Source organism: Cyrtonyx montezumae, unplaced genomic scaffold (genome assembly GCF_038088225.1).
Source record: "Cyrtonyx montezumae isolate F1298 unplaced genomic scaffold, pur_monq_1.0 scaffold_7, whole genome shotgun sequence".
Lineage (NCBI taxonomy): Eukaryota > Metazoa > Chordata > Aves > Galliformes > Odontophoridae > Cyrtonyx > Cyrtonyx montezumae.
The window spans coordinates 14,164,872-14,192,170 of record NW_027072078.1 but is presented as its reverse complement, the minus strand read 5'-3'; the positions used below and the strand labels follow the sequence as shown (position 1 = coordinate 14,192,170).

General features: G+C 39.4%; 2 protein-coding genes across 2 annotated transcripts in view; one reads left to right on the top strand and one right to left on the bottom strand.

Annotated features, from left to right (window-relative positions):
* Positions 1–8,108, top strand: part of TTN (titin) — a 237,676-nt gene extending 229,568 nt beyond the window's left edge. The window contains exons 315-318 of the mRNA XM_065750962.1: positions 89–6,033; positions 6,126–6,279; positions 7,283–7,576; positions 7,709–8,108. Of these exons, the coding sequence (XP_065607034.1) occupies positions 89–6,033; positions 6,126–6,279; positions 7,283–7,576; positions 7,709–8,007 (6,692 nt within the window). The 3' untranslated portion in view covers positions 8,008–8,108. The remainder of the gene's footprint in view (positions 1–88; positions 6,034–6,125; positions 6,280–7,282; positions 7,577–7,708) is intronic.
* Positions 8,109–10,527: 2,419 nt separating this feature from the next.
* On the bottom strand, positions 10,528–27,228 carry PLEKHA3 (pleckstrin homology domain containing A3). Its single transcript, XM_065751139.1, has 8 exons — positions 27,043–27,228; positions 23,132–23,248; positions 22,400–22,555; positions 19,786–19,922; positions 15,812–15,976; positions 14,845–14,888; positions 14,212–14,327; positions 10,528–12,734 (listed from the first exon to the last, which is right to left on the bottom strand). The coding sequence occupies exons 1-8, from the start codon at positions 27,080–27,082 to the stop codon at positions 12,607–12,609; spliced, it is 903 nt and encodes a 300-aa protein (XP_065607211.1). The 5' UTR covers positions 27,083–27,228; the 3' UTR covers positions 10,528–12,606.
* Between the last annotated feature and the right edge of the window lie 71 nt (positions 27,229–27,299).

The window sequence follows — 27,299 nt, the reverse complement described above, 5'->3', positions numbered from 1 at the left end:
TCTCTTTAAATTTTAAGCATTTAGATCATTAGTGCTCTTTCTCAGGTGTTTTTGCTCATGTGTTGGTTTTTCCTTCTTTTTCTTCCAGTTCCTGCAAAGATTCACTTGCCCAAAAACCTGGAAGGTATGGGAGCTGTTCATGCTCTCCGAGGGGAAGTAGTGAGCATCAAGATCCCATTCAGTGGCAAACCTCCCCCTGTGATCACATGGCAGAAGGGACAAGATCTCATTGATACTAATGGACATTACCAAGTTATTGTTACACGATCGTTCACATCTCTTGTTTTCCCAAATGGTGTTGACAGAAAGGATGCAGGTTTTTACATTGTTTGTGCCAAAAACAGATTTGGAATTGATCAAAAAACAGTTGAATTAGATGTGGCTGATGTACCTGATCCACCACGCAGTTTGAAGGTAACTGACATTTCAAGGGATTCAGTCAACTTAACCTGGATCGAACCAGCTACTGATGGTGGGAGCAGGATCATAAACTACATTATTGAGAAACGTGCTACAACAGCAGAGAGATGGATTCGTGTTGCACAAGCTCGTGATACAAGATATACAGTGGTGAACCTATTTGGCAAGACCACCTATCAGTTCCGTGTAATTGCAGAAAACAAGTTTGGCCAAAGCCAGCCTTCTGAACCTACTGATCCAATTATAACAAAGGAAGATAAGACTAGAGTAATGAATTACGATGAAGAGGTTGATGAGACCAGAGAGATAACCACAGCTAAAGCTGCTCACTGTTCTACAAAGGAACTCTATGACAAATACATGATTGCAGAAGAGCTTGGACGTGGGCAGTTCGGTATTGCACACCGCTGTGTTGAGGCAGTTTCAAAGAAGACTTACCTGGCTAAGTTTGTCAAAGTAAAAGGTGCTGACCAAGTTTTAGTAAAGAAGGAGATTTCTATTCTAAACATTGCTAGGCACCAAAATATCCTGTATCTTCATGAATCATTTGAGAGCCTAGAAGAATTGGTCTTGATCTTTGAATTCATTTCAGGAGTTGATATCTTCGAAAGAATCAGCACAGCTTCATTTGAACTGAATGAAAGAGAAATAATAAGTTATGTACGCCAGGTCTGTGATGCACTAGAATTTTTACATCGCCAAAGCATTGGACATTTTGATATCAAACCAGACAATATTATTTATTTTACAAGAAGGAGCTCTGTAGTTAAAATTATTGAATTTGGTCAAGCCAGGCAATTGAAGCCTGGAGATAGCTTCAGACTCCAGTTCACTTCTCCTGAATATTATGCACCTGAAGTACATCACCATGATTTGGTCAGCACAGCAACAGACATGTGGTCAGTTGGCGCTCTAACATACATACTTCTCAGTGGCATTAATCCTTTCATTGCTGAAACAAACCAACAAGTTATTGAAAATATCCTAAATGCTGAATACAATTTTGATGATGAAGCATTCAAAGATATAAGCATTGAGGCCATGGACTTCATTGATCGCCTCTTAGTAAAGGAAAGAAAAGCTCGAATGACAGCTGCTGAAGCACTTAATCATACATGGCTTAAACAGAAAACAGAGAAGACCAGCACTAAAACCATCAAGACCTTAAGACACAGGCGTTACTACCACACTCTAGTAAAGAAGGAGTGGAACACCGTTGTGTCAGCAGCCCGCATTTCCTGTGGAGGTGCAATTAGATCTCAGAAGGGTGTGACAGTGGCTAAAGTCAAAGTTGCTCCAATTGACATTGGTCCAATTGCTGGGCAGATAAACCATGCTGTTGCAGAAGAAGGAGGGCATGCCAAATATGTGTGTAGGATTGAAAACTATGATCAGTCCACACAGGTCACCTGGTACTTTGGTATGAGACAACTAGAAAACAATGAGAAATATGAAATCAATTATGAAGAAGGTGTGGCAACCATGTATGTCAAAGATGTTTCTAAATCAGACGATGGGACCTACAGATGCAAAGTTATAAATGACTATGGTGAAGACAGCTCTTATGCAGAACTTTTTGTTAAAGGTGTGAGGGAAATGTCTGAGCACTACAGATGTAGAACTGTTAGGAAAGTGAAACGCCGTGTTGACACAATGAGACTCCTAGAGCGTCCACCAGAATTTACTTTGCCTTTGTATAATCGCACTGCATACGTTGGAGAAAATGTCAGGTTTGGTGTAACTATAACAGTCCACCCAGAACCTCGTTTAACATGGTTCAAATCAGGCCAGAAAATCAAACCTGGTGATGATGATAAGTATACTTTTGAATCAGACAAAGGTCTTTACCAACTCATCATCAATAAAGTTACTGAAGAAGATGATGCTGAATACAGTATTATAGCACGCAATAAATACGGGGAAGACAGCTGCAAAGCTAAGCTAACTGTGATTCCACATCCACCTCCAGCAGATACTACACTGAGGCCAATGTTTAAAAGGCTGCTGGCCAATGCTGAATGTCAAGAAGGCCAAAATGTCAGTTTTGAGATCAGGGTATCTGGTATACCAAAGCCAACACTGACATGGGAGAAAGATGGCCAACCTCTATCGTTTGGTCCTAACTTTGATATAATTCATGAAGGTTTAGACTACTATGCTTTGCATATCAGAGATACTTTACCGGAAGATAGTGGTTATTACAGAGTTACTGCTACAAACAGTGCTGGATCTACAAGCTGCCAGGCTTATTTAAAAGTTGAACGCTTGAAATATGTCAAGCGTGAGTACAAGACTGAAGAAGAGCGGGAGAAGCATGTACAGAGGCAAATCGACAAGACATTAAGAATGGCAGAGATCCTTTCTGGGGTTGAAGCTGTTCCACTGACACAAACTGCGCAAGAGGCTCTCAGAGAAGCTGCTATCTTATATAAACCAGCAGTCAGCACTAAGACTGTCAAAGGTGAATATGAAATTAAGAAAGAAGAAAAGAAAGAAGAAAGAAAACTTCGTATGCCGTATGAGGTTCCAGAGCCTCGCAAACATGTGCATGCTACTCTTGAGGAAGATCAGACCATTAAACACTTTGTGCCTCTGTCAGATATGAAATGGTACAAGAGGCTGCGAGACCAGTATGAAATGCCAGGAAAACTTGAGAGAACTGTTCAGAAACGCCAGAAACGCATACGTCTTTCCCGGTGGGAGCAGTTCTATGTGATGCCACTGCCACGCATTTCAGATCAGTATAAGCCTAAGTGGCGCATACCAAAGCTAACACAAGATGATCTTGAAACTGTGAGACCAGCACGTCGGCGTGCACCATCTCCAGATTATGAGTTTTACTACAGACCAAGGAGGCGATCACTTGGTGATTTATCTGATGAGGAATTACTCCTACCTATTGAGGACTATTTAGCCATGAAGAGAACTGAAGAGGAAAGACTGCGCCTTGAAGAAGAGCTTGAGCTAGGCTTTTCTGCTTCTCCACCAAGTAGAAGCCCCCCACGCTTTGAACTGTCTGCGCTTCGGCATTCTACTACTACAGGAGCACAGGTCCATTCAGAGGAAGAAAGAAAGAGAGAGCTGAGGTATTCAAGCTACCATATCCCAACTAAAGCTGACACAAGTGCAAGCTATGCAGAGCTTCGTCAGCGCTATGACAGGGCTGCCTACAGACCTCCCAAACAAAAGCAAAGAATAATGGCTGAAAGAGAAGATGAAGAATTGCTCCGTCCTGTTGGTGCTACTCGACGTCTCTCTGAATACAAGAGTGAGCTGGAATATATGGCAGAGGAGGAAAAAAGCAGACTTAGGAGAAGGAGGGAAAGAGAAATAACTGAGATCACATCAGAAGAAGAAGAAGAAATAGAAATGGTGCAACATGTTCACAGGGAATTTTCACCTCCCTCTAGATTACTAAGGAGAAGAAGATCCCTTTCTCCGACTTACATTGAGTTGATGCGCCCGGTATCTGAATTAATTAGACCCCATTCACGACCTTCTGAAGAAAGCGAAAGAAGATCTCCAACACCAGAGAGAACTCGACCACGTTCACCTAGCCCAGTTTCTACTGAAAGATCACTCTCTCGGTTTGAAAGGATGGCAAGATTTGATATTTTTTCTCGATATGAGTCCATGAAATCTGCTTTGAAAACACAGAAAACTACAGAAAGAAAATATGAAGTTCTAACTCAACAACCTTTCACTCTTGACCACGCTCCTCGCATCACCCTGAGAATGCGCTCACACCGTGTACCATGTGGCCATAACACCAGATTCATTCTGAATGTCCAGTCAAAACCAACTGCTGAAGTGAAGTGGTACCACAATGGTATTGAGCTCCAGGAGAGCAGTAAGATACATTTCTCTAATACCAGTGGGGTATTAACACTGGAGATTCTCGACTGTCATATTGATGACAGTGGAACGTACAGGGCTGTATGCACCAACTACAAAGGCGAATGTTCTGATTATGCAACATTAGATGTTACTGGAGGAGATTACACTACATACTCTTCCCAGCGGAGAGATGAAGAAGTACCAAGGTCAATTTTACCTGACCTGACAAGAACAGAGGCATACGCAGTCTCTTCATTTAAGAAAGCATCTGCTACAGAAGCAAGTTCCTCAGTAAGAGAGGTCAAATCAGAAGTGTCAGCAACAAGAGAGTCACTTTTATCATACAAACATCATGCTGCTTCTGAAGAAAAAATCACTGCCTCTGAAGAAAAATCATTGGAAGAAAGGACTGTACATAAGGCGTTTAAGAGCACTCTGCCAGCAACAATTCTTACAAAACCACGGTCAATCACAGTTTCTGAAGGTGAGACTGCAAGATTTTCCTGTGATGTTGATGGAGAACCAGCACCAACAATAACGTGGGTCCGTGCGGGTCAACCTATTGTTTCTTCCAGGCGCTTCCAAGTAACACGGACACAATACAACTCTACTTTTGAAATTTCTTTGGTCCAGATTTCAGATGAAGGAAGTTACACTGTCGTAGTGGAAAACTCTGAAGGAAGACAGGAAGCACACTTTACTTTGACCATTCAAAGAAAAAGAATTCCTGAAAAAACAATCACATCGCCTCCAAGAATCAAATCTCCTGAGCCTCGTGTAAAGTCACCAGAGACGGTTAAGTCTCCTAAACGAGTGAAATCTCCTGAACCCATCAGTAGCCCTCCAAAAGCAAAATCACCACCTGGAGATAAAACAGCACCAGTAGAGAAAGTACAATTACCAACTTCTTCTCCTCCAAAGATAAAAGAGCAGCTGAAAGCAGAAACTCTTGGAGATAAGGTGAAGTTATCCTGCGCAGTTGAAAGTAGCGTTTTAAGCATCAGGGAAGTGGTTTGGTATAAGGACAGCAAAAAACTGAAAGAAGACCATCATTTCAAGTTTCATTATGCAGCAGATGGCACATACGAGCTCAAAATCCATCACCTCACAGAATCTGACAAAGGAGAATATACTTGTGAAATTATTGGTGAAGGAGGTATTTCAAAAACTAGCTTCCAGTTTACTGGCCAAGTATTTAAAAACATCCATTCCCAGGTACAAAGTGTATCTGAAACTCATAAATCAGTTGAGAAAGAAGACGAAGTATTTACAATTTCTACCCAGAAATCATCAGTTGTAACTGAAGAGAAAGCAGCAGTTCAAGAAGTCATTAAAAAGTCATCTGTTACTGAAGACATCAAACAATTGAAAGCAGAAATTAGAGCTTCTTCGACTCAAATGACAGTGTCTGAAGGACAGAAAGTGACCTTGAAAGCCAACATTCCTGGTGCCTCTGAAGTAAAATGGGTGCTAAATGGAATGGAGCTAAGAAATTCTGATGATTACAGATATGGCATTTCTGGAAGCGATCACACACTAACTATCAAAAAGGCTAGTAATAAAGACGAAGGTATACTCACCTGCGAAGGTAAAACTGATGAAGGCATTATTAAATGCCAGTATGTTCTTACCTTTTCTAAAGAGCGCTCAAAGGAACCAGCATTTATCACGCAGCCTAAGTCTCAAAATGTCAATGAAGGACAAGATGTGTTGTTCACCTGTGAAGTTTCTGGTGATCCACCTCCCGAAATCGAATGGTTTAGGAATAATCAACCTGTAAGTATTTGTTTAATATGTTTACTTGAAAACTTACTTACTTACAATTCTTCATAGAACTGATCTTAATGAAAAAATTTAATCCTCCACAGATTGCTGTTTCATCACACATGAGAGTGATTCGCTCAAAAAACATTTATTCACTTGAGATTCGAAATGCTGCAGTGAATGACACTGGAAAATACACAGTTAAGGCTAAAAATTACCATGGGCAGTGCTCCGCTACAGCATCTTTGACTGTATTCCGTAAGTTCATTTTCTGCATCTTGTGTTGAGATTAATCCAGTCTTTTCTGCTGTGGTGTGTTTACTAAAACGATTTTTTGATAAAAGCCACCGATAAGTTTGATAGAACTATTTTAACAAGTTTATTTTTAGTTCTGTAGGTATATAGTAATATACATAATAAATAGAAAGACCATTAGAAATGGTCTTTAGACATTAGAAATCTTCATAGCACTTACAGCGAGGCATACAGATGCTCTTCTATGTCCATGGATAAGTGTTAACAGAAAGCTGTGAACATTTACCTGGTGTAGGGAACCTGCTTTGGCACAGGGGTTGGACTTGATGATCTCTTGAGGTCCCTTCCAACTCCTATGATTCTATGATTTCTTCTAAGTGAAGACATTGGTGCTGGCAAATACTTTTTCCTGAATTACTAACACCGTCTCTTCCAATGAAATAAAATAATTCTGTAGTTGAAAACCGTTTTGTTAACTTAGCTATAAATGGACCAGATTTAAGATTTTATTGGCTGTACAAGGACATCTCTATTCCTTGCACCAAGAGGTTACCATGATTTGCTTGGATGACTGTGCTTGGGCTTAAAGGAAAGCTGCAGTAGCTGATTACTTTTGCTCCCTTTATAACTATGGGAGAGTGCAGTGACATCTAGTAAGATGCTTGTTAAGAACTTAAAAATGTTTCACAACTTCTACAACTATGAACTGAACACAATATCTAATTCTAACCATGGCTCTAATAGGAAATGGGGTGTTGACGATCTGTTTCTTCCTGTATGGGAAGGAAAGTATGTCTTTCCTTCAATCTGATACATCCTCCTTACTGTTGTTTCATTTCCAAATTAATGAATGATTTCATGCAATTGTACTCTCCACTGCAGTTTTTCATTGAAAGCAAACTAAGCTTCCTGTTCATTTCTGTGAAATTAACCAGACAGACTGCATGATTTCCTTAGTTAATGTGACGTTATTGGTTTTTCCTTCTATGTTTGCGATGCTCCTCAGCTCTAATTGAAGAACCTCCAAAGGAGGTAGTATTGAAGACAAGTGGCGACGCAAGCATGCACGAAAGTTTTTCTTCTCAATCCTTTCAAATGGCTTCTTCTAAACAAGAGGCTTCATTCAGCAGTTTCAGCAGTAGCAGCATGACTGAAACGAAATTTGCAAGCATGTCTGCAAAAAGCATGTCCACCATGAAAGAATCCTTTGTAGAGATGAGCTCCAGCAGTATTATGGGGAAATCTAGTATGGCTCAACTGGAAAGTTCAACTAGTAAGATGCTTAAATCAGGTGTGAGAGGTGAGCAACACAATTACTGGTAGAGTTAGTGCTTTGAATATCCTGAAATAGTCCCTAGACTAAACCTGCTGCATGTCACAAGGGCTCAGTGGAAACAAACTAACTTGGTATTTCTTTTCCTGTTTTATAAAGGAGTACCACCAAAAATTGAAGCTCTGCCATCTGACATCAGTATTGATGAAGGAAAAGTTCTCACATTATCTTGTGCTTTTTCGGGTGAACCTGCTCCTGAAATAACATGGTACTGCAGAGGGAGAAAAATTACCAGTCAGGACCAGCAAGGCAGATTCCACATTGAGACCAGTGAAGACCTAACTACCCTGATCATCATGGATGTCCAGAAGAATGATGGTGGAATTTACACTCTGAATTTAGGAAATGAATTTGGTACTGATTCTGCCACTGTGAATATTAATATTCGATCCATTTAGAGAGCTTGATCTCTACTATTTACACTTGTCTTCTTACAAGTGATTCATATATGGACTCATCTGTAAATATTAAAAAAAAAAAAAGAATATTTTTATACCTACCTGAATGAGACAAATATACATTATGACTTATAGTCATTACTGACCTAAGAATTTTAAACCCTTTTTTCAATGACATGTACATACTGTATATAGCCGAAGTTAACGGTTATGAAGTTTTGTACCATTTGTTTTATGACATTTTGAAACGTAACTTCTGGAGTTAACAGTTGGGAGGAGAAAGTTTCCTAGCAAACGACTACCCTGCTCAACATTTAACTAATTTTTGCGCCTCAACTCATTGTTGATGTCTAAGAATGCCTCAACAGGTAGAGAGATTCCCTGTTGAAGATTACCTACACTCAAGAGAGGATTCTGTGCATAGTATTTCATACATGCACATATATTTATGTTGAATCAGAAATGTAAGGCATTGGTGATACTTACAATTACCCTCCTGTAAGTATTACTTTAATGTTCTACATTGGATCTGGTTATGTCGTATTTTCCATGCCTGACTGACAATTTTTGAACAGAGTGCAAGCGGCCAGCACTTTGTTCACCCACTGCTTCGGTGCTGCTTCTGACATACTGACTGCCTGAATGACTTTAAAAAAGTAACATCACCTGGCCATCCCCATAATCAAAGCCATTTAGGTACTCAAGTGCAGCAGCAGTACCAACTCTTGGAGGTTCGTAGGGTGCAGTGATTGAGTTTGTGTAGTAGTATTAGACAGCTAGTAGTTACTTACAGGCAACTAAGCAGTGAACCACAGTTTGAAAACAAGCTGTTGTTACATCATCAGATATTGCCCTACACTTCAATTTGCTGTAGTTCTTCTAATGTAGTAGTAAATCTAATTGTTAGATGTTAAACCTCCTTGAGATAGAATTGTTCATTTGAAATAAAGCATGCTATCTGCACCTTAAAATGTGTTTGTTTTCTTGTGTTTTTTTTTTTTTTTCCCTGGTTTGGTTTGAGTATTGGGATTCACTTTTTCCACAGGAAAATAACAGCTAACTAACTAGAAAGTAGCTGGGGCACTACTCATAGTACAATGACCAGTGATAGCACTGTAAAGTTAACAAGAGGAAGAAAAGGAAGAAACATGACTATGCATGTCCTCACAGCTAGGGACTTGTTTTGTGCAGTGCACAGTGAGATATTTTACATCTTCAAGACCCATGTTAGGTCAGCCTGGTTTGGTAACCAGAAGCACAAAATCTAGCACCATTCACCAACTAGGAAAACAAACCTAACTTCTCAGCAGGGTATGTTAGCTTATTAGCTTAGGCTTGTACAGCACTAAGAGTACTACACTGCTGCTGGATTCCAACCTGTAATCACCTATGGAGCAAACTCAGCATCACATCATCAGGGCAGAGTTAAGTTCACATAGTCAGAGACAAAATGACCTGCAGGTCAGCTAATAAATGGGGGTTAAGACACAAAATAAAACTAAGTTTTGGATCACAACTAGATCCAGACAGTTTGGAGTGACAGAAATAGGATCATTTACAAAAAATGAAAAAAACCTGAATGTGGGGCCTTAAGAGACAAATGTAAGAAAATAAATAACAATAAAAATAAAAGTTAACTACTGAAAATTCAGTCTTCAATTGTCTCTATTCAATCTGGAGGTAGATATTTTGACTTGATCAAGCTAAAAGCATGCTGGTGGGGTAGTGTAAACAAGTTAGTTCTGTTTGCAAGCACATCTGACTTTAAGCAGTGATTAACTCACACATCTAAAATAGGATTTAAAGTAAAGTACTTAAAGGATTTGCTGAAGGACAATTTTAACAGATAAACTGACATGCTGCTGATCTAGTGTCTACAACACAGCTAAGTAAGTGAACACGAAAACTGAGTGTCACTGATTGATAAAGTCACAACATAATGTAAAGCGTTTATCTCTTTCACTTTCAATAAAACAGCCCAAAACAATAGGAATTCTTATGACTAAGTAGTCTCTGACTAGTAATAAATAAATAAGAAAATGAAGACTGAATGTCCAAAAATATTTACTTCCTCTCTTCAGGTAGAATACTGGGCTTTTTAACTGTACAGGCTGACCTCCACTCCATTTAAAGGTAGGACCTATTGCACCACAGTGCAAAGTTCACAAGAATATCCTACCACCACCATGTCAAAGCATTTAGCTTTCACACCTCTGGGTCCTGATGCCTGAAGAAAAAAAAATCCTAGCAGAAATTAGCAAGCATATTTTAAAACTGCAGACCAGTACTCTTCCTTATTTTTCAGTAAGAGGACCCAAATCTTTTTTCATCTTTCTACACATGGACCACTCTGGTTCCAGCTTAGCGCTATTATTGAGAATGACTTACTTCTTAGACCCTGATCGTCACTGATTTCACTTGAACACGTTCCAGTAACAGCCATAGAGTGAAGGTAAGTTAAAAAAAAAAAAAAAAAAGCTGACTGAACTTTAGCAAGAGCACATTGCATATATACTAAGATATCATTACAGCTTTAATCACATGGAAAAATAAAGCCAACACCATCCTGAAGTAATTACAGGCAACTGTTACACTTGAATCTAAGCGTTACAACTTTAGTCTAACCAATCATACCTAAAATATGTATCAGCCACATTTTAAACACTGATTTTCAACTACATGCACTGATCAGTCTCAAGGAAATTTTTGCACAATACAGAGTCCAGGCTATTTTCTCAGAAATAGATTTCCATTAAAGTGACATACATAACACTGTAAACACAGGAAGAAACTTGAGTGAAATTTAAAAGAGCAGTTCCAAACCAGTGTAGATGATTCAATATAGCACTCAACTACATCATTTACTTCTCTGAACATGTTTTCTTTTAATACTTATTGCCTTAAGTGTCATAAAGAATACAGAAAAGAAAACATTTGGGGGGGAGGGGGGTACAAGTATGTAGATATGCAAATGACACTTGCCTGAGAACTGGCAGAACTGAGCACAAGTTATAGCACTGAGAGGGAAGCCATGAATAACTTTACTCAAATAAACAAGCCTTTCCATTCCATTTGACCAACAACAGAATGGCTTAAAGACTAGTAGTCTAGACAAGCAACAGCTTATGTTTTTCCTCAACATTTGGATCTATCTTCATTTAGATGAATCAATATTCTAGAAGTTTATAATGAAATCTTCCACTTCAACCATATCTGCCTTTCCCAAACTCCTTCAGAAAACACCAAAATATCCATATACACCAAAGGAAGAAAAATTAGACCAAATTAAAGAAGATTTGATATTAAAAAATAGATTTTGGTATGTGCTTGAGTATAAAAAACCCTGCGCATTTATTTAGGAATTATGTAAATCAAAGACAGTAAATGGCTTGCTTAAAGTGCTCTACAGCTAAGACAATGTTTAAATCTAAATGAACACCAACCCTTCCCTTCCCCCCACCAAAAACTTACAATGCTAACTCTAGCAACCTTACAGATCAAGGTGCTAGTAGGCACTGTTAACTCTATTACTTACAAATTACTGAATATCAGAATCTGATCTCAATTGCAGTAAATGGAGATTTACACTGATGTAACTGAGAGCAGAATCCACCTCCTGGTCTATACCATCCTGAAATGATATAAAGGAGTCACCAAAACAGAAGCTCCCTTTGTATACTATACCATAAATAAAATATGTATAGATACACCTATCCACATCAACAGCAGCTTCATGGCCTAATAGTTCAGCTTTTACTTCTATAAGATGTGCTTTTAGCAAAGTATTATATGAGCAGGCTATGTATTATAAGTGCTGCATTAGCTACTGTGATGCTACACACAGCAGAAACAATTTATGACCATTTTGAAACCTTTACTAGATTTTTGTATCTTTAGTAGTGAAAGTAGGTAAAAAATTTTGATGCAAAAAAAATAAATAAATAAAAATTATTAAATATCCAATATTTGGTACAAATGCTTCATATTAAGTTATTTGTATGCCTTTTTTTTTTCTTAGAAAAATACACTAAATATTTCTACTCTCATTGGCTAAAAATAAGGACCAGATTATGTAAATCCTCATGTTTTTAAAGAAGGCAATGTCAACTACCATCATGCTGCTAGAGTAGACCCATTAATGCCCAGTCCCTTACAAAGGCAAAAAAGCCACTGCAGGGTGACAAAGCTCCAAGCAAATTGCTTGTACAGATGATCAGTAGGCACAAGCTGCACTTTCTCCAAAAAGGAAAAAATAACAGAAAAAAGCCTTCTTTGCTAAAGTTTATAATCTGCAGGCTTACTACTGTATCAGTCAGACCTTCAAACTTTTTATAAAGAGCAACATTTACAAATGTAGATGCTTATCTGTTAAACCATCATTTGTTCAAAAAAAAATGCACATTCAAACTGTGAAATACTAGGAAAATACTCTTGCAAATAAACTATATAAAATACACTTCAAAGATAGTTTTCATGTTATTCTATAAAGTGCAGAGAAATCCTTCTAAAAAGGGAAATTACTACTTTCTATAATAACAATATAATTACAGCAGACTTTGCATAGCATTAGATATAGAAAATTTAACACTTTCAGCTTCTTCAGGAAGAAAAGAATGAGAGACTCCCTTCCAGTTCTGATCTTTCATTTGATACCAATCTATTTTCTTCAGGAATGGCTGATGACACCAGATCTCCATTTACAGCATTTCTAGGACAGTGAGAAGATCCTATGAAGACATCAAGAAGTATTTAAATATCAATCAAAAAACCTTCATCCAATCTGTAAACTATTCTACTTGTTAAGTCTTTGCTCTAAATGAGGAATAAGAGGCATAATTACTATGGACTTCTAAAAGATTTTAAACAATATCATGCACAAGAACGACGGATATAATGAAGTGTTCACCTAGTATACACCTGGTACCTTTTTTTAAACAATAATTTTTATATACTGAAAGACAACTATGCAGACAAATACTGTATGACAGACATTAATTTGAGAAAAAAAATCACTGATGCATTGCTAAACATCAGTATAGTATAGTATTTTTTTATTATTAAAACAAATCTGATGACTTCCTGCAAGTTGAGTATTGCTAGACTGCCTGTCAGGAAAGAGAAAGAACCAGGATAACTACAAAAGTCTGGTATTAGCAGGAACAAGACTTTTCAGCAGTCCTGAAAAGAGTTTAACTTGTTGAAGAAGGTCCAGATGCTAACAACCAAAACAAGACTGATGTGTAGCTATGTCATCAGTGAAACACAGAATGGAGTCTAAATCTAGTTTATTACCTTGGGATTTGTGGTGGCAGATCCTAAGCTGGTAGCAGGTGAGTGAGTCAAAAGTGGTTGTCAACCCAAAATACGTGAGCACCAGAGAAGCAAGGAAATGGTGTGGAGGTGCAAATATTTATGCTTTTACACTATCGCAGCACTAGTAGCTCTCTGGGCTCACACAAGCTTTAAGCACTGCACAGGCCTCAGGTTTTTTCAATCCAAGTGAGGCATCAGGCATTCCAGAAGAAAGCAAGACTAAACCAGAACTAGCCAAGAAGAACTAGTCAAGTTAAAAGTCTTCCTGAGAGGAGTTAGGATGGAGTCCAAAGGACAGCAAGATTCAAGACTGAAAAATCACAGAACCAGCTGCTAAGCCAGTAGGCCCATTAATCAGGAGAGACTATGATCATGACGTCACTTCATAATTTTGGAGGTTACTTTTACTTATTTGCAATGCTGCACCATTTAAGAACAACGGTGTTCTCAACAACAGGCAAAAAACCACTGAAATGAGCGATTTTTCAGAAATGCTCTAGGAAGAAATTACAGCCCTCTAGTCAGAGGACTCAAGAAAGGAGAATTTGTTTACTGATAATGAGCAGACAGTAAACCATATCACTGATAAAAACAAACACGCACACAAGATTGTTTTAGTACAAATGTTCCTGCTCCGGTTAGATCTCAGCGTTAGATTACAAGCAGTCCTACTCATTTTAACGTAACTGCTTCAGCTGTATGATTCTTATCTATATGAATGAAAGCCAGAAAAGTCAGCTATGTAACACAGGTGTTTCAATTTGTAGTGTAGGAATTGTATAACCAAATCTTTTCCCTCAAACTGACATCAGCCCTAAAATAGTTGATGCAAACAGGGTAATAAAATGCTACAGGAATAACAAAAGAAAACCATGCCTCTTCCAAACTTACTCTGAGAATCTTCCAGGGGAGTATCACTGTAAGATTCTGTATCTGAGTATGTTCTTCTGCGTTGCTGTGATAATCGATGAAGGGATGAAATTGATTCTTTCACAGACTGATTATTCCTATAAATTAAACATGTTATATTAGTATGAAAAAACTGTAAGAACCAAAATTTTAAAACAATTTTGACTACAGATTGCATTGGTCTATCAATTATATTTTTCACTTTAGCAACACACAAATGGCATAGTCAACAGAACTTTCCTGATTTTTATAATTTTAAAGACTAAAAATTGAAATAAAAATGCAGTAAATTGTTTGCATGCAGAAAAAAAGTTCAAAAATCTGAAACACTAACCCAAAAAGCAACGTTAGCACTTCAAGCTGCAAGTCCAGTTTTATGAACTTAGCAGAAGTCATTTGCATGAATAAATATTTACAGAGTGAGTATGAGACACAGCAGCTTCATTATTTGCCACAAATAGTGTGGATCTGCACCTTAATTTTCAACATTACATCAACTTATGTCTTTTAATTTTTATCCCCCAGGTGAACTTTGTCTCACACTTTGATTTTAGATAGCAGGTTCAGGGAGGTGCTTTGAGAAATGAGATACAATTTAATGAAATAGAAAAGTACCTTTCTGAATAACAAGAACCAGGATGGCTAATGGAACGTTTCATCTAGGAAGAAAAAAAAAAAGTCAAGTAATTTCAAGAAGCAATATATTCACATCAACACTAACTTATATTTTATTTACAGCCTCTACAAAGAGGGTGGTTTGTTATTTTTTTAATTAAGAACAACTGCTGTTAAAAAAAAAAAAACAACTTTAAAATAATAGATGGATTGCCACTAAAGCATTTACACAAGAAATGCAATTTATCCAAAATATTACCTAGTCATAGGGCCATTTGTTAATTGACATGTTAAACAGAAATGCTGATGCATACTCCTTCCCCCACCAAAAGATCATTTAAATTCTGCATACACAATAAAATAAAATTCTGTCCTTTGATTTTTTGTGGTTCTTATGACCATTTTCTATGTATGAAAGTTATTAATTTAAATAAACTTTGATAGGAAGGAAGGAGATGAGATCAAAGTGCAAACAAAGGGATTCCCACAGCAAAAAAGTACAATACTGCCCATCTTAGAATCTACACACGCAACTAGATAATTAAAACAACTCTGAATACACTGTTCTAAAATAAACAAATGGTAACAGAGTTACGCAAGCAGTATATTTATTATTATTAACCTTTTAAGATCATATTAGATTAAACATTTTTTGAACAAAATACATTGAAAGATCATTGTACTGCTGAAGTGCTTCAAGTATTCGAATCTCATTAATTTAACAGATAATCTAAGTACAGGGTCTTTAAATGTACAACAGATTACTCTGATTACATAAAGGCTAGAAAAAAAAATCTGGAAACAGAGAAGTATTGATTTATAAAACATTTAGGACCAATAATGAACAGAGCAGAGTCAAGATTCCATCTGTTGACATCAAAGCATACAGCAATAGCTTTCTGCCACTCTTCCTCCCATAAACAACAATGTGACCCTTAGAAAAAACAGTATTTAAAAGATATCTAACCATTTGGACAGGTGATGGTGACACAGGAGAAACTAAGGGATCAGGGTGAGGCAGCTGGAACATTTCTGGCTTAAACTTGGCATTAGCAATCTTCACGCATTCTTCAAGCGTTGTGATAAATGTATTACATGTGGCACTAAGCAAGGAAGAGGCTTCATTCATGTTCTGAAATTAAATGAAAACAGAAGCATAAGCAAGAAAAAAAAACACAAATACAATTTTCCCCTGCATTCACTGAATTCCATCCTTACTATTAAGAGAAATTTAGAATCATAGAATCTCCTGAGTTGTAAGGGACCTTTAAGTGTCACCTAGTCCAACTCCCCTGCAATGAACAGGGACATGCACAGTTAGATCAGGTTGCCAGGGCCTCATCCAGCCTCACCTTCAAAGACTGCAGGGATGGAGCATCCATCACAGCTCTGGGCAACCTGTTTCAGTGCCTCACCACCCTCGCTATAAAAAGCTCTTTCCTTATAACTTTTTGAGCTTGAAACCTTTTCCCCTTGCTCTATCACCCCAGACCTTGCTAACAAGTCTGATCCCTTCTTTCCTGTAGCTACCCCTTTAGATATTGAAAGGCCGCTATTAGGTCAACTTGGATCCTTCTCTTCTATAGGCTGAACAGCTCCAGCTCTCGCAGCCAGTCCTCATAGGAGAGGTGTTCCATCCCTTGGTTCATTTTTGCAGCCCTCCTCTGAATGTGCTCCAACAGGTCCACAGCTCTCCAGTATTGTGGATTCTACATCTGGACATAGTACTCCAGGTGAGGCCTCACCAGTGCAGAGCAGAGGGGCAGGATCACTCCCCCTCAACCTGCTGGCCACACCTCTTTTGATGCAGCCTAGGATAGTTGGCTTTCTGGGCTATGAGGGTGCATTTCTGGCTGATGTCCAGCGTCCCATTTCCAAGTACCCCTAGGTCTTTTTTGACCAGGCTGCACACAATCCTTTCATCCCCCAGCTTATATTGGTAGCAAGGGCTGCCTTGACTGAGGTGCAAGATCTTGCATTTGGACTTGCTGAACCTCATGAGAGTCACCTGGGCCCACTGCTCAAGCCTGTCTAGGTCCCTCTGGATGGCATCTCATCAGACCACACCCCACAGCCTGGGGTGTGCAAACTTGATGACGGTGCATTCAACTCCACTGTCACTGACAATAATATTAAATAGTATCTGTCCCAGCACTGACCCCTGTGGGACACCACTTGTCACTGACATCCATTCAAATACTAAGCCACTGACTACCACTCTCTGGTCTCAGTCCTGCAGCCAGTTCTTCGTTCATTAGTTGACCCATCAAATCCATATTCTTCAAATTTGGAGAGAAGGATGTTACAGGTACCAAGTTGAAGACCTTACTGAAGTCCAGACAGATAACATCAGTGGCTCTTCCCTTGTCCATTGATGCAGTGACACCATCATAAAAGGCAACTAGGTTGATCAAGCAGGAATTCTCTGTGGTGAAGCCACGCTTGTTCTTCTGTTTCACCTTCCTGCCTTACATGTGCTTCAGCACAGCTTCCAGGAGGATCTGCTCCATGATCTTTCCCAGCACACTGGTGGGACTGACAGGTCGGTAGTTCCTTGGGTCATTCTTTTTGCCCTTCTTAGAAAATGGTGACTGGAAAAAAGGCGATATCACACCCGGGACTTCATTTGATTGCTACTTTTCAAATATCACTGACAGTGGCTTGTCAACTAAAACATCTAATTCCCTCAGGACTCTGGGATGCACCTCATCAGGATTCAAAGTCTTGTGGATGTTCAGGTTCTTCAGGTGGTCACGAACCTTCCCCACTCCCCTCCTACCGAACCAAACATTTGACAACTGTGTGATGAGCAGTTATCAGAGAAGATCGAGGCAAAAAATGTTAAGTTCCTCAGCCTTCTCCTTGTCTGTTTTTAACAGCTTCCCCTTGTCACTCACTAGTGGGGGTATGCTCTCCTGAACACTCCTTTCATGGCTGAGGTACCTGTAGAAGCCTTTCTTGTTGTTGCTGGCACTCCTTGCCAAGTTTAGTTCACGCTGGGCCTTAGCTTTCCTGACCCCATCCCTATACAGCCCAGCAGTTCCCTTATACAGTTCTCACGGTACCTTTCCCTGTTTCCACTGCCTGTGCGTTTTCTTCTTGCTCTTCAGCTTGACTAGCAGGCCCCAGACAAGCCATACTGGTCTCTTGTCTTCCTTTCCTGACTTGCTACACCTGAGGATGGAGAGCTCTTGTGCCCTGAGGAAAGCTTCCTTAAAGATCTGCAAACTCTGCTCTGCTCCTTGTCCACGAGGACAGTTTCCCAGTGTTTTGTTGACTAACTCCCTGAAGAGCTTTCCTAAAATTTAGGATCTTAATTTCACTCTGTCTGCCTCATATCACTCTGGAGCATGAACTCAATCATAGCATGATCACTACAACCCAGGCAACCTCCAATCCTAATGTCACCAATCAGTCCATTTTCACCAGTGAGCAACAGGTCCACTATTGCATCTCCCCCAGTGGGGCCTTCTATTACTTAACTCAGGAAGTTATCCTCAATGCACTCCTCTTGGAATGCATCTTGGAAAAGTCAGCTCACTATGCTGCAAAGGTCTGGGTGGTTGAAGTCCCCCCAGCAGGATGAGCGTTTGTGTTCGTGACACCTCCTATAGCTAGCTGAAGGTAGAAGGCCTCATTGACAGGCTCCACTTGATCATGTGGCCTGTAATATACACCAATCACAAGGCTCCCTTTGCTGTTCTTGACTGTTCTTTAGAGACAGCTCCTCAAATACAATTACTTTCCTGATGTAGATAACAATACCCCCTCCCCTCCTTTCTTGCCTATCCCTTCGGAATAGCTTGAAGCCATTGATAGTCACATTCCAGTCACGGGAAATCATCCAACCAGGTTTCAGTGACAGCAACTATATTGCAGTTTTCTAGTAAAACAGCATTCTTCCCAATCCTCCCACTTGTTTCCCAAGATGCATGCATTGGTCTAGGGGCACTTCAGCTGATCTTGTCACCTCCTTAAAGAATAACTCCTTAATTCCTTTTAAGTATTCCCTTTGATTTTCCCCACTGCCTTATCATCATAGGATTTGTCTGTGCTGCAGTTTTGCCAGCACATCTTAAGGCAGCAGGTCCTTCAAGGCCTCTGCTAGCACCCCATCCCTCTAGTATAGCTATGCCATCCCATACCTTATCATAGGAAGGTTCACTTTTTCCCTCACCATCCCCTTTATGCCTACTAGTAGGGCTCATTGGAAGGTTTTCCCCAATTTCCATTCTTACTACTAAGAACTGGAAGTGATTTCCATTTCCCATTTTACTTAATCAAATGGGCACTTCTAATGAGGTCAGTTCAGCAACTAAATGCAACAGCACACTAATCTCTTTCTGACATCAGTTGTTTTTTTTAGGGTAGCAGCCAACAACACTGTAATGCTATAATGTGATGGAAAGTACAGCAATAATAATGGAATGGCACAATTCTAGACTACAGCAAATGAGAACAAACCCAAATGCAGCAGCTGTGGATGCAGAAACAAAGAACAACTACTTAACCATTGGAAGTCCTCCTTTACACAGGGTTCTCCAGAGAGATAACACAGCCTCGACTGCCAACCCTTAAATACGGTCTGGGAAGGGGTGGATCCTGGCTCTACCCCTTCTGGTCTCCCAGGTGCATGCACTTCTGAGCCAAGAGTTTGCCATCTTTACACTGCATACACTTCAGCTCTCGTGGGTTGGCCCTGCCTTCACACCAGGTGCTCAATTACTGGTTCATGCTATGACATAGCCTTTCTCCAACAAATCCTATTATATTTTTACTATAAGTTAATATAACAGATCTTCTGTCCTTTTAACCAATGTTAGTATTATGTAGACAAGCATTCAAAAACTGATTTGAAGTTAAATCTCCCAAAATTATGAAGAAGAAGCCTTAAGCCTTAAGCCGAATAAGTCACCTAGAGTCATTATAGAAATTCAATACCTCAATGCTGGGAGGAGAGCGAGCCTCATCGTGGTGGACAAATTCTTGTATTGTATGAACTTGCTGCATTAAAAGATCACAGTAGAGACGAAGTTCAGACATTTTGGTTTTAAGAGATTCACTGGTCTCACTTATTTCTGTAAGAAATAAAGGAAATATCAACTTATGGCATAATAATTCCTTGAATTATTAATTGCTGGAAATTTAGATACAGATCATTCTCAGTGGTACAAGTACAGAGCGCAGTTTGTTTTCAATTAAAACGGCATGGAAGGTAAGAGTGGAGCGGAGACTACAAGCAAGTTCTTTGAACCACAGTAGTTTCACAGGCAACCTTAGGCATCAGCATATTCGGGAGAACGTGATGGACTGACTCTAAGAACAATACCAGGATAGAGACTTGATGGCATCAGACTGCTTACCTGCTACTCCTGGGCCAAAAGTCTGCCATCATTTTTACAAAATGCCACCCTTTAGTGAACTCTGCTTATTATAATACCAAAACACACCACAGGGTTGCTTACTGGGTAAGGCTCATACACTCAGCTATGCTGAGTGCTTCCTCAGAAAACTTTGTAATCTCTTTGTAGAGTTTATTTTAACATTTAGTGCACTTGTGACCAGTGTGTATACTATTAATTTTTCCATTTGCTTTGCACTGTTTTTTATTAACCTCACACACTTTGCAGAGAGTGAATTACATACCAACACTCTAAAAATACCTGTAATCTGTTGCTAATAAACCGCACAACTGAAATAATTTAGCTGTGTAAGGCCATAAGGTTATAAATAAGCTCATGGAATACCACTAGACAATTAGTTTGTACTTTTTGTTAACTGATGCTACTTTAATGACAATCAGAAAGAGGCATATAACTAAAAAAGATAAAAGTTAAAATCTGTTTTAGCTACAGTGTGTAATACAGGAAAAAAAAAGTCAGTGCATGAAAATTTAGTAGACATCAGAAATCATTACATCAAGACACCAAAATTACTACGCAGAAAATAAAAGCAACTATGGAGAATCAGACCAGCAGCAGTTAAAATTAAAGGGCTTTATAACCACTACAAGCAATATGGTTATTCTCATAACAGTAAGTTGCTGATACTTGGTCGTCACAATAAAAGAGGTCAAGAAGGTGACCCTTTCCCTCCAGGCAGAGCTTGTGAAATCACACCTGGAATACTCTATTCATTCTGAGCTCCTCAGCACAAGAGATATGGGCACACTGGACCATGTCCAGTAAAGGATTAAGAAAATGACTAAGGGACTAGGGCTTTCTGACACACAAGGAGAAACTGAGGCAGCTATGAGTGTTAAGGCACGGGCAAATCTTAAGCACATTTGTAGATACCTCAGAATTTGATAGGAGGTTTTAAAGAAGACATATCCAGACTATTCTCAGTGACAGGAAGGAAAAAAGGCAAAAAGCAAAAAGTGAAACAAAGGATATTTCATCCAAGCTTGAGAAAATAGTTTTGTACTGTAGTAGTCGACAGACTGTTTTACCAGAAAACTGTGGTATCACTATTCTTAGAGATACTCAAAACTTAACTGGCTGTCCTGGGCTGTCTGCTGTAGCTGAACCTGCTTGAGCGGATATATTGATCTGCACTATCTCAAGAGGTCTCCTCCAGACTCAACTATTCTGTGAGAATATTTGGAAAGATGAGAGCATACCCACATTTGTACGCATCTTGGGTTACCCAGGAGAGGTTACATTACTTACATTCTTTTTCTCACATTTATTCCCTTTTAATATTTTGCTTTTGGTTTTCATAAGAGGCATTTAGTCTGATCTAGTAAGGCAGTTATTGTACTTGTGGGTTATGTTCCTGCAGTGGAAGAGATTTCATCCAGTGGCTTTTTGGAAGAGTTCTCTTCAGTAAAAGGAAACAAACAGTGCCCACATATTAAAATTCTAAATGCCTTACTGTCAAATAGGACAGAGCTGAACACATTCAGAAATTTTAAGAATAAAGCATGTGATTGATTTTACATAGAAGTGATTCTTAATAGCCTTGGACAGAATACAGATACAGAGTATCACCTCTGTAATGTCTGTAAAAATGTATTAGGCAAAAAACTTAGAAACATATATGCCTTCTCAGCAGGGGCCCTGGGAATCACATATCCATGGACTTCAAGTTTAAACTGCCTACAGTTAGACTCCTAACTAAACAGGGAAGAAGAAGAAATGATACAAGTTTTTTTGAAGTAAATAGAACTCATTCACAGCAGTTGAGGATCCAATGCTTCATATGGTCACAGCAACATTCCTGGAAAGCCAATTGGATACATAGTGCAGGACAAATCTGAAGATGGCAAAGTAATCCAAGTGGAAACTCAATACAGAAAACAGAGAAGTGAAAAAGCCTATGAGTAGCAAAATAAAGTCAATAACAGGTGATGTCATACAGTTATTTTCATCAGTCTCTACCACAAATCAAATATCATGGGGAAATTTACCTTAAAGATGAATAGAAATGATTACAACTTACATTTTAAAGACAACAGTAGTGAACTTGTACTGCAGTATTTGTGCTGTCATTACCTGAAGACAGTTATTTGAAAATGTGGTTGGCTTCTGCATGCTCTAGGTAACATACATACCTTTTTCTTTTTTTGTTCTAGTATCTGCTAAACAGGCCTTTGCACTTCCCAGTGCTACCAGCCACCTTTGCCTTTCAGCTGCATTAACTGCTTTCATATAGAAATGCTGTTCCCCTGGGATGATTAACTCCATTCTGGTGTTGTCTGTTGCATGAACTGAAGACATAGAAGAAGAAACAAGTCTTACGAAACAAAACAAAACAAACACAAAAACAACAACATTCATCTTACACCATAAGAACAGAACAACAAAAATGACTCAAGAAGACAAAAGAACAAGCATCACTGCTTTATAAGCATCCCTCCTTTCAGGTTACTGTTGCCACACTTTTCTGAAAAACAACCATTTCAGGTTTGAAATTTTTGCAACATTTCATTCTTATGTGATAGAAAAGAGGTATAAATAAATAAACAGTTAGCCTATGTAACTTCAAGCATATGCCACATGCATACAACTACTCAAAACAAAGAGGAATATATTGTGGGTTCTTATTCACAATATTGATTAAAAAAAAAAGAAAAAAAAAAGCTTTAAGTGGCCCAAACCTTCTCCTTGGTCACCATTTCACAATTCACACAATCTCAATCTATTATTTGTAAGCTATGAAGCAATCACATTGTACTATAAATATAGAAGAGAGAGAGAGAATCTATGATGCAAAATGTACATTGGGTTATCTCTTCTGTTTCCCGAACAGCTAAAATTTCTTCTAGCAGAAATCTAATCCTTACCTTTTATTTCACACACAGCCATCTTTATACTTCCTTTGCTGCCTTTGCAAACATCATCCTGTGAATCATAGTATGACAATATCCCATTGTCTAAGACAAACCACCGAGGCTGCCAACCTGATAAGATCAAAAACATGAAAAAGAAAGGTTAGGCTAATTACTAAATCACAAATCAAATGTATATCTTTGGCTATTAAAACTTTTATAATAAATGATGCAAACATTAAAGCAATCCCATGACACAATGGGAAATAAAGAGTCTGTGGTCTGAAGACAAAAGCTGCTCTATAATCAAATCCGTGTTATACAGCTATTTCATTCCCATTCCTTTTGAATGAAAGATTGGCAGTATTTCAGATTCCACTACATTGCATTCTAATGCAGAATGAAATTTTAATTTAGCCACCAATTAATCCCAGTTTGAAAGAATAATTCTGAGAAACATCTTTGTTCAAATACATTTTTCAGATAGACTTCCTATAGATCATAATTGTAGAAATAAACAACTGTCATTGCAACTGCCATGTTCAGTCTCCCCTGCCTATCGTATGTCAGTGAAAATGTTTGCATGCCACACTTAACCACTGACATGCACTTTTTCTCTGAAAGCAGCCCAGCTCCACTGACCAACAACTTAACTTCAAGCACTCTACTAGGAACTGATATGCTGCTTATATTACTTAGAGTCTGTTTGCAAGAACAGATTACACCAGCTCCACTCAGATTGTGACCAGCTTTGCATCAGCAAACCTATTTCACGATTACAAACTTTATTATGTCAGCAAAACAGAGCAGTTTATACAGATATTTCTGAGAACTCTACACGGCACTATGTCAAATAGAAATGTTAACATATTTTAATCAGTGAGGGCCAATGACAACAACTGTTTATTTCTCTGAGAGCTATTTCATAAAACCCAACACTCAGTGCAAAGGGTACCATATTTTTCAATACTATTAGAAATATTTTTGCCTAGCAAATTACCTTTGTTTTTAAAACCAACGAAGAACTTAAGTATTCCTCGAGAGCATACCAAGAACTTGGACCCATTATAGTCTGTACCAGATAGACAATATGAACAGATAATCCCTCTATTTTACAACCTGAGATCAAATTTCTTATTTCCTGTTTGGTTGAGTTGGGAGGAGAGTAACTGTACGGCCAAGGCCTTGACATATTTGGCGAAACTATGGTGTGGGCTGTCGGATTCAGCATGTTACCAAACCAGCAAAACAAGCTGCAGTCATCTAACACCTACACACTGTAACATCACAATTTAGTCGGACACCACTCTTGAACATCTGCTAAAGGCTTCATACTGCTCACATTTAGTCATTACCACTGTTAATGCTAATTCAAGAAGTGCAGGACCATGATCATACAACAACACAGCAACTAAGAATCGCTGAGGTTAGAAAATCATAAAATGTAGCAATCAACCCATCACTACCACGCATGGAAACACGTCCCTTGGTGCTACATCTACACATTTCTTGAACACCTCAATAGACAGTGACTCCATCACTTCCCTGCACAGCCTATTCCAATGTCACAACTCCAAGATAAGAAAAAAATAATGTGCAACTTTTCTTTAAGTTACTTATTAGCTGGAACACTAAACGTCTTTGTCTTTCAAAATTCAGGGATGTACTCAATAGACAGATCCATATTCTCATAAAAACAGAATATTAAAATAAAAAAAAAAACACTAAGGGACCCCATATCCCATAGAAAAAAAAAGCCAAGTTATGTGTACACAAATACTTATACTAAACTAATGTGCAAACAGCAAGGAAACAACTGTACAGTAGACCTTGTTCTATAAAATGGAGCTCTGAAATACACTGCTTGGAAAAAAAAGTAACAACAGTAACGTGGTAGTGCAAAACGTTGAGTTTCAACTGCCCTTATCTCCTTAGCACATACGTTAAGTCAACATGTTTCTGAACAGTCTTATTCTGATAAAAAGAGACCCTATACAGATGATTATTTCTGCCTCACATTACGCTGGCATTGGAAAAAACTGAAGCAAGGTATCCCACAGAAGCAAGCAAAAGAAGAAAACCACTTCTTCTTATTGAATCTAGGTAAACAGCATCTGATATCAGATAAAATATTAAACAAGATTTGTATTTCACAAGTCTTTAGATGCACACATTATTTAAGCTAGAAAAAAAGCCTCCTTTGCTTTTAAAGGAGGAAACTAAATAACATTTTCCATAGTGCTTCAGCAAGGATAAAAAGCAGCTTAGCTTCAACTGAGAAAACTACAATAAATACTATGGCCTATTTTTGTCTACAAAAACATACTGTAAAGTAGCAACAAGGTTGGTAACAATACTGAAAAAAAAAAAACCCACAGTATTCCGCTTAGTTTCTTGAAATTTGTTTTTCTGTTACAGTCAGGAAATTCTACGGAATTTCTGACACTCTAAATTTCAAATGCAACAACAGCAGATGCTCTTAGCTGGACAATACGCATGGAAGGAATAGGTCTGCAGATCTGTATTTTAGAGGGTGACTAACTCTTAGAGGCAGTCATGTACACATAGATATAACTGTCTATTGTGCATACAGCACTCACAATTACTGTTATGTACTCACTTATTAGGTGACAAACTTGAAATGGGAAGTTCATATTACACACCACAAGGCATCACTACTTGTGATCCTTTTATCTTTCACAGAAATACTTTTGGTCACAAAACTAGAAGTGAGAAATGACATACTATCTCAAAAAGAAATCGGTACTCATTACGTCTTTCATGACCAGTTTTTCCACTGCGTTATTTGTCCTCAGTTACAGGGAAGTGGCCAAATCATCTTAACTAATGGCTTTTTAACCAAGGTACAAGTATTCTCTGTCACTGGAAGGCCAATTTAGATGGACACGCAAATTTCAACTCCAAGCAAGCTCATGCAATCCTGGCAACTTGGAGTCTGTGTTTATCCTATGCTGTCAGAGCTCAGTTTTGCACCGCACCACACTGAAAACCTGAATTCTCTGGAACAGAACAGCATGCTTGAGGAGCAGGAGACCAAGAGGGCAATGAAGTCACTGGTTGCCAAGAAGAGGCCTGATTAGGCACAGCATGGGATCCAGCACAACCTACTCTACAGACATTATGAGTTCTATTATAGCACCAGAAAACAAATTTTTTTCACCTTGAAAGTGCAGCCCGCCCACTGCTATGTCCAGGCAGAGACGACATCTCTGTTAGGAGAGGATGGAGCAAACAAAGCTACGCTTCCTGACAGCAAATGCAGATCTGTGGTGCAGTACACTCCACAGCAGCTCTACAGATACATTTCCTGTGTATGTCACCCTGAACTCCAGTTTTTATATGTTTTACAGGTTAGGACACAGAAGCAGAGACTTCAAAAACCAACATCAAAAACATAATCAAGAGAATGGAGTTGCACGAAGATTTCGGGTAAGCCTACCTGACACTCCACACATTGCCCAGTGAGGCTGTGAATGCCCCCTCCACCCCCACACCCCGGAAGCATTCAAGGTCCACCTGGGGTAGTGGGAGGTGTCCCTACCTACAGCAGGGGGGCTGGGAACTAGATAATCTTAGAAGTCCTTTCCAACCTAAACCATTCTATGATTCCTCAACAGCAAGCAACACTACCCAGATTCTCTGCACGCCACAAATAAAAGCGATTCTCAGAAAAACGGAAAGGAACGCGCAACATCCGAGCTGGCGGAACGAGACGCTGGGACAGGGGCTGCCCGCCAGGCTGCCAGAGCCCCAGCGGAACGCAGAGCTCACCCCTCCAGCCGGAGCGCCGCCGGGGCCCGCTGCCCAGCACGAGGCAGGGAGCGAGGTCGGAGACTGGAGCCCACACACAGCCACCCCGAGGCGAGGCCCGGAGCCCCGCACCGCAGGCCCGGCCCGCCGCCTACCCGCTAGGTAGTTGGTCCACTTGTACAGGACTCCCTCCATCGCTCAGAGCCCCGCGCCGGGCCGCATCCTCCTGCTCCGCCGCAGGGAAAGGACAGGCGCCGCCGCGGAGATGGAGCTCCGCTCGGTTCCCGTTACCGCCGCTACTCCCTGCGCGGAGGCGGAGTCGCTCGGCTCGGCACAGCTCCGCCCGGCGGGGCGCTCCACGCTCCCCAAGCCGCTCCCTCACTGCCGTTTCACTTCCTGGGGCCGCCCCTGA

Bases quoted from the DNA above. Each gene is read 5' to 3' on its own strand.
- PLEKHA3 (XM_065751139.1), bottom strand. From the start codon at position 27,082: ATGGAGGGAGTCCTGTACAAGTGGACCAACTACCTAGCGG. The intron at 19,923-22,399 runs GTATGTATGTTA...TATTTCTTACAG, and splicing joins TAGAACAAAAAAAGAAAAAG to AAATAAGTGAGACCAGTGAA. The intron at 14,328-14,844 runs GTACTTTTCTAT...TTTAATTTATAG, and splicing joins GGTTCTTGTTATTCAGAAAG to GAATAATCAGTCTGTGAAAG.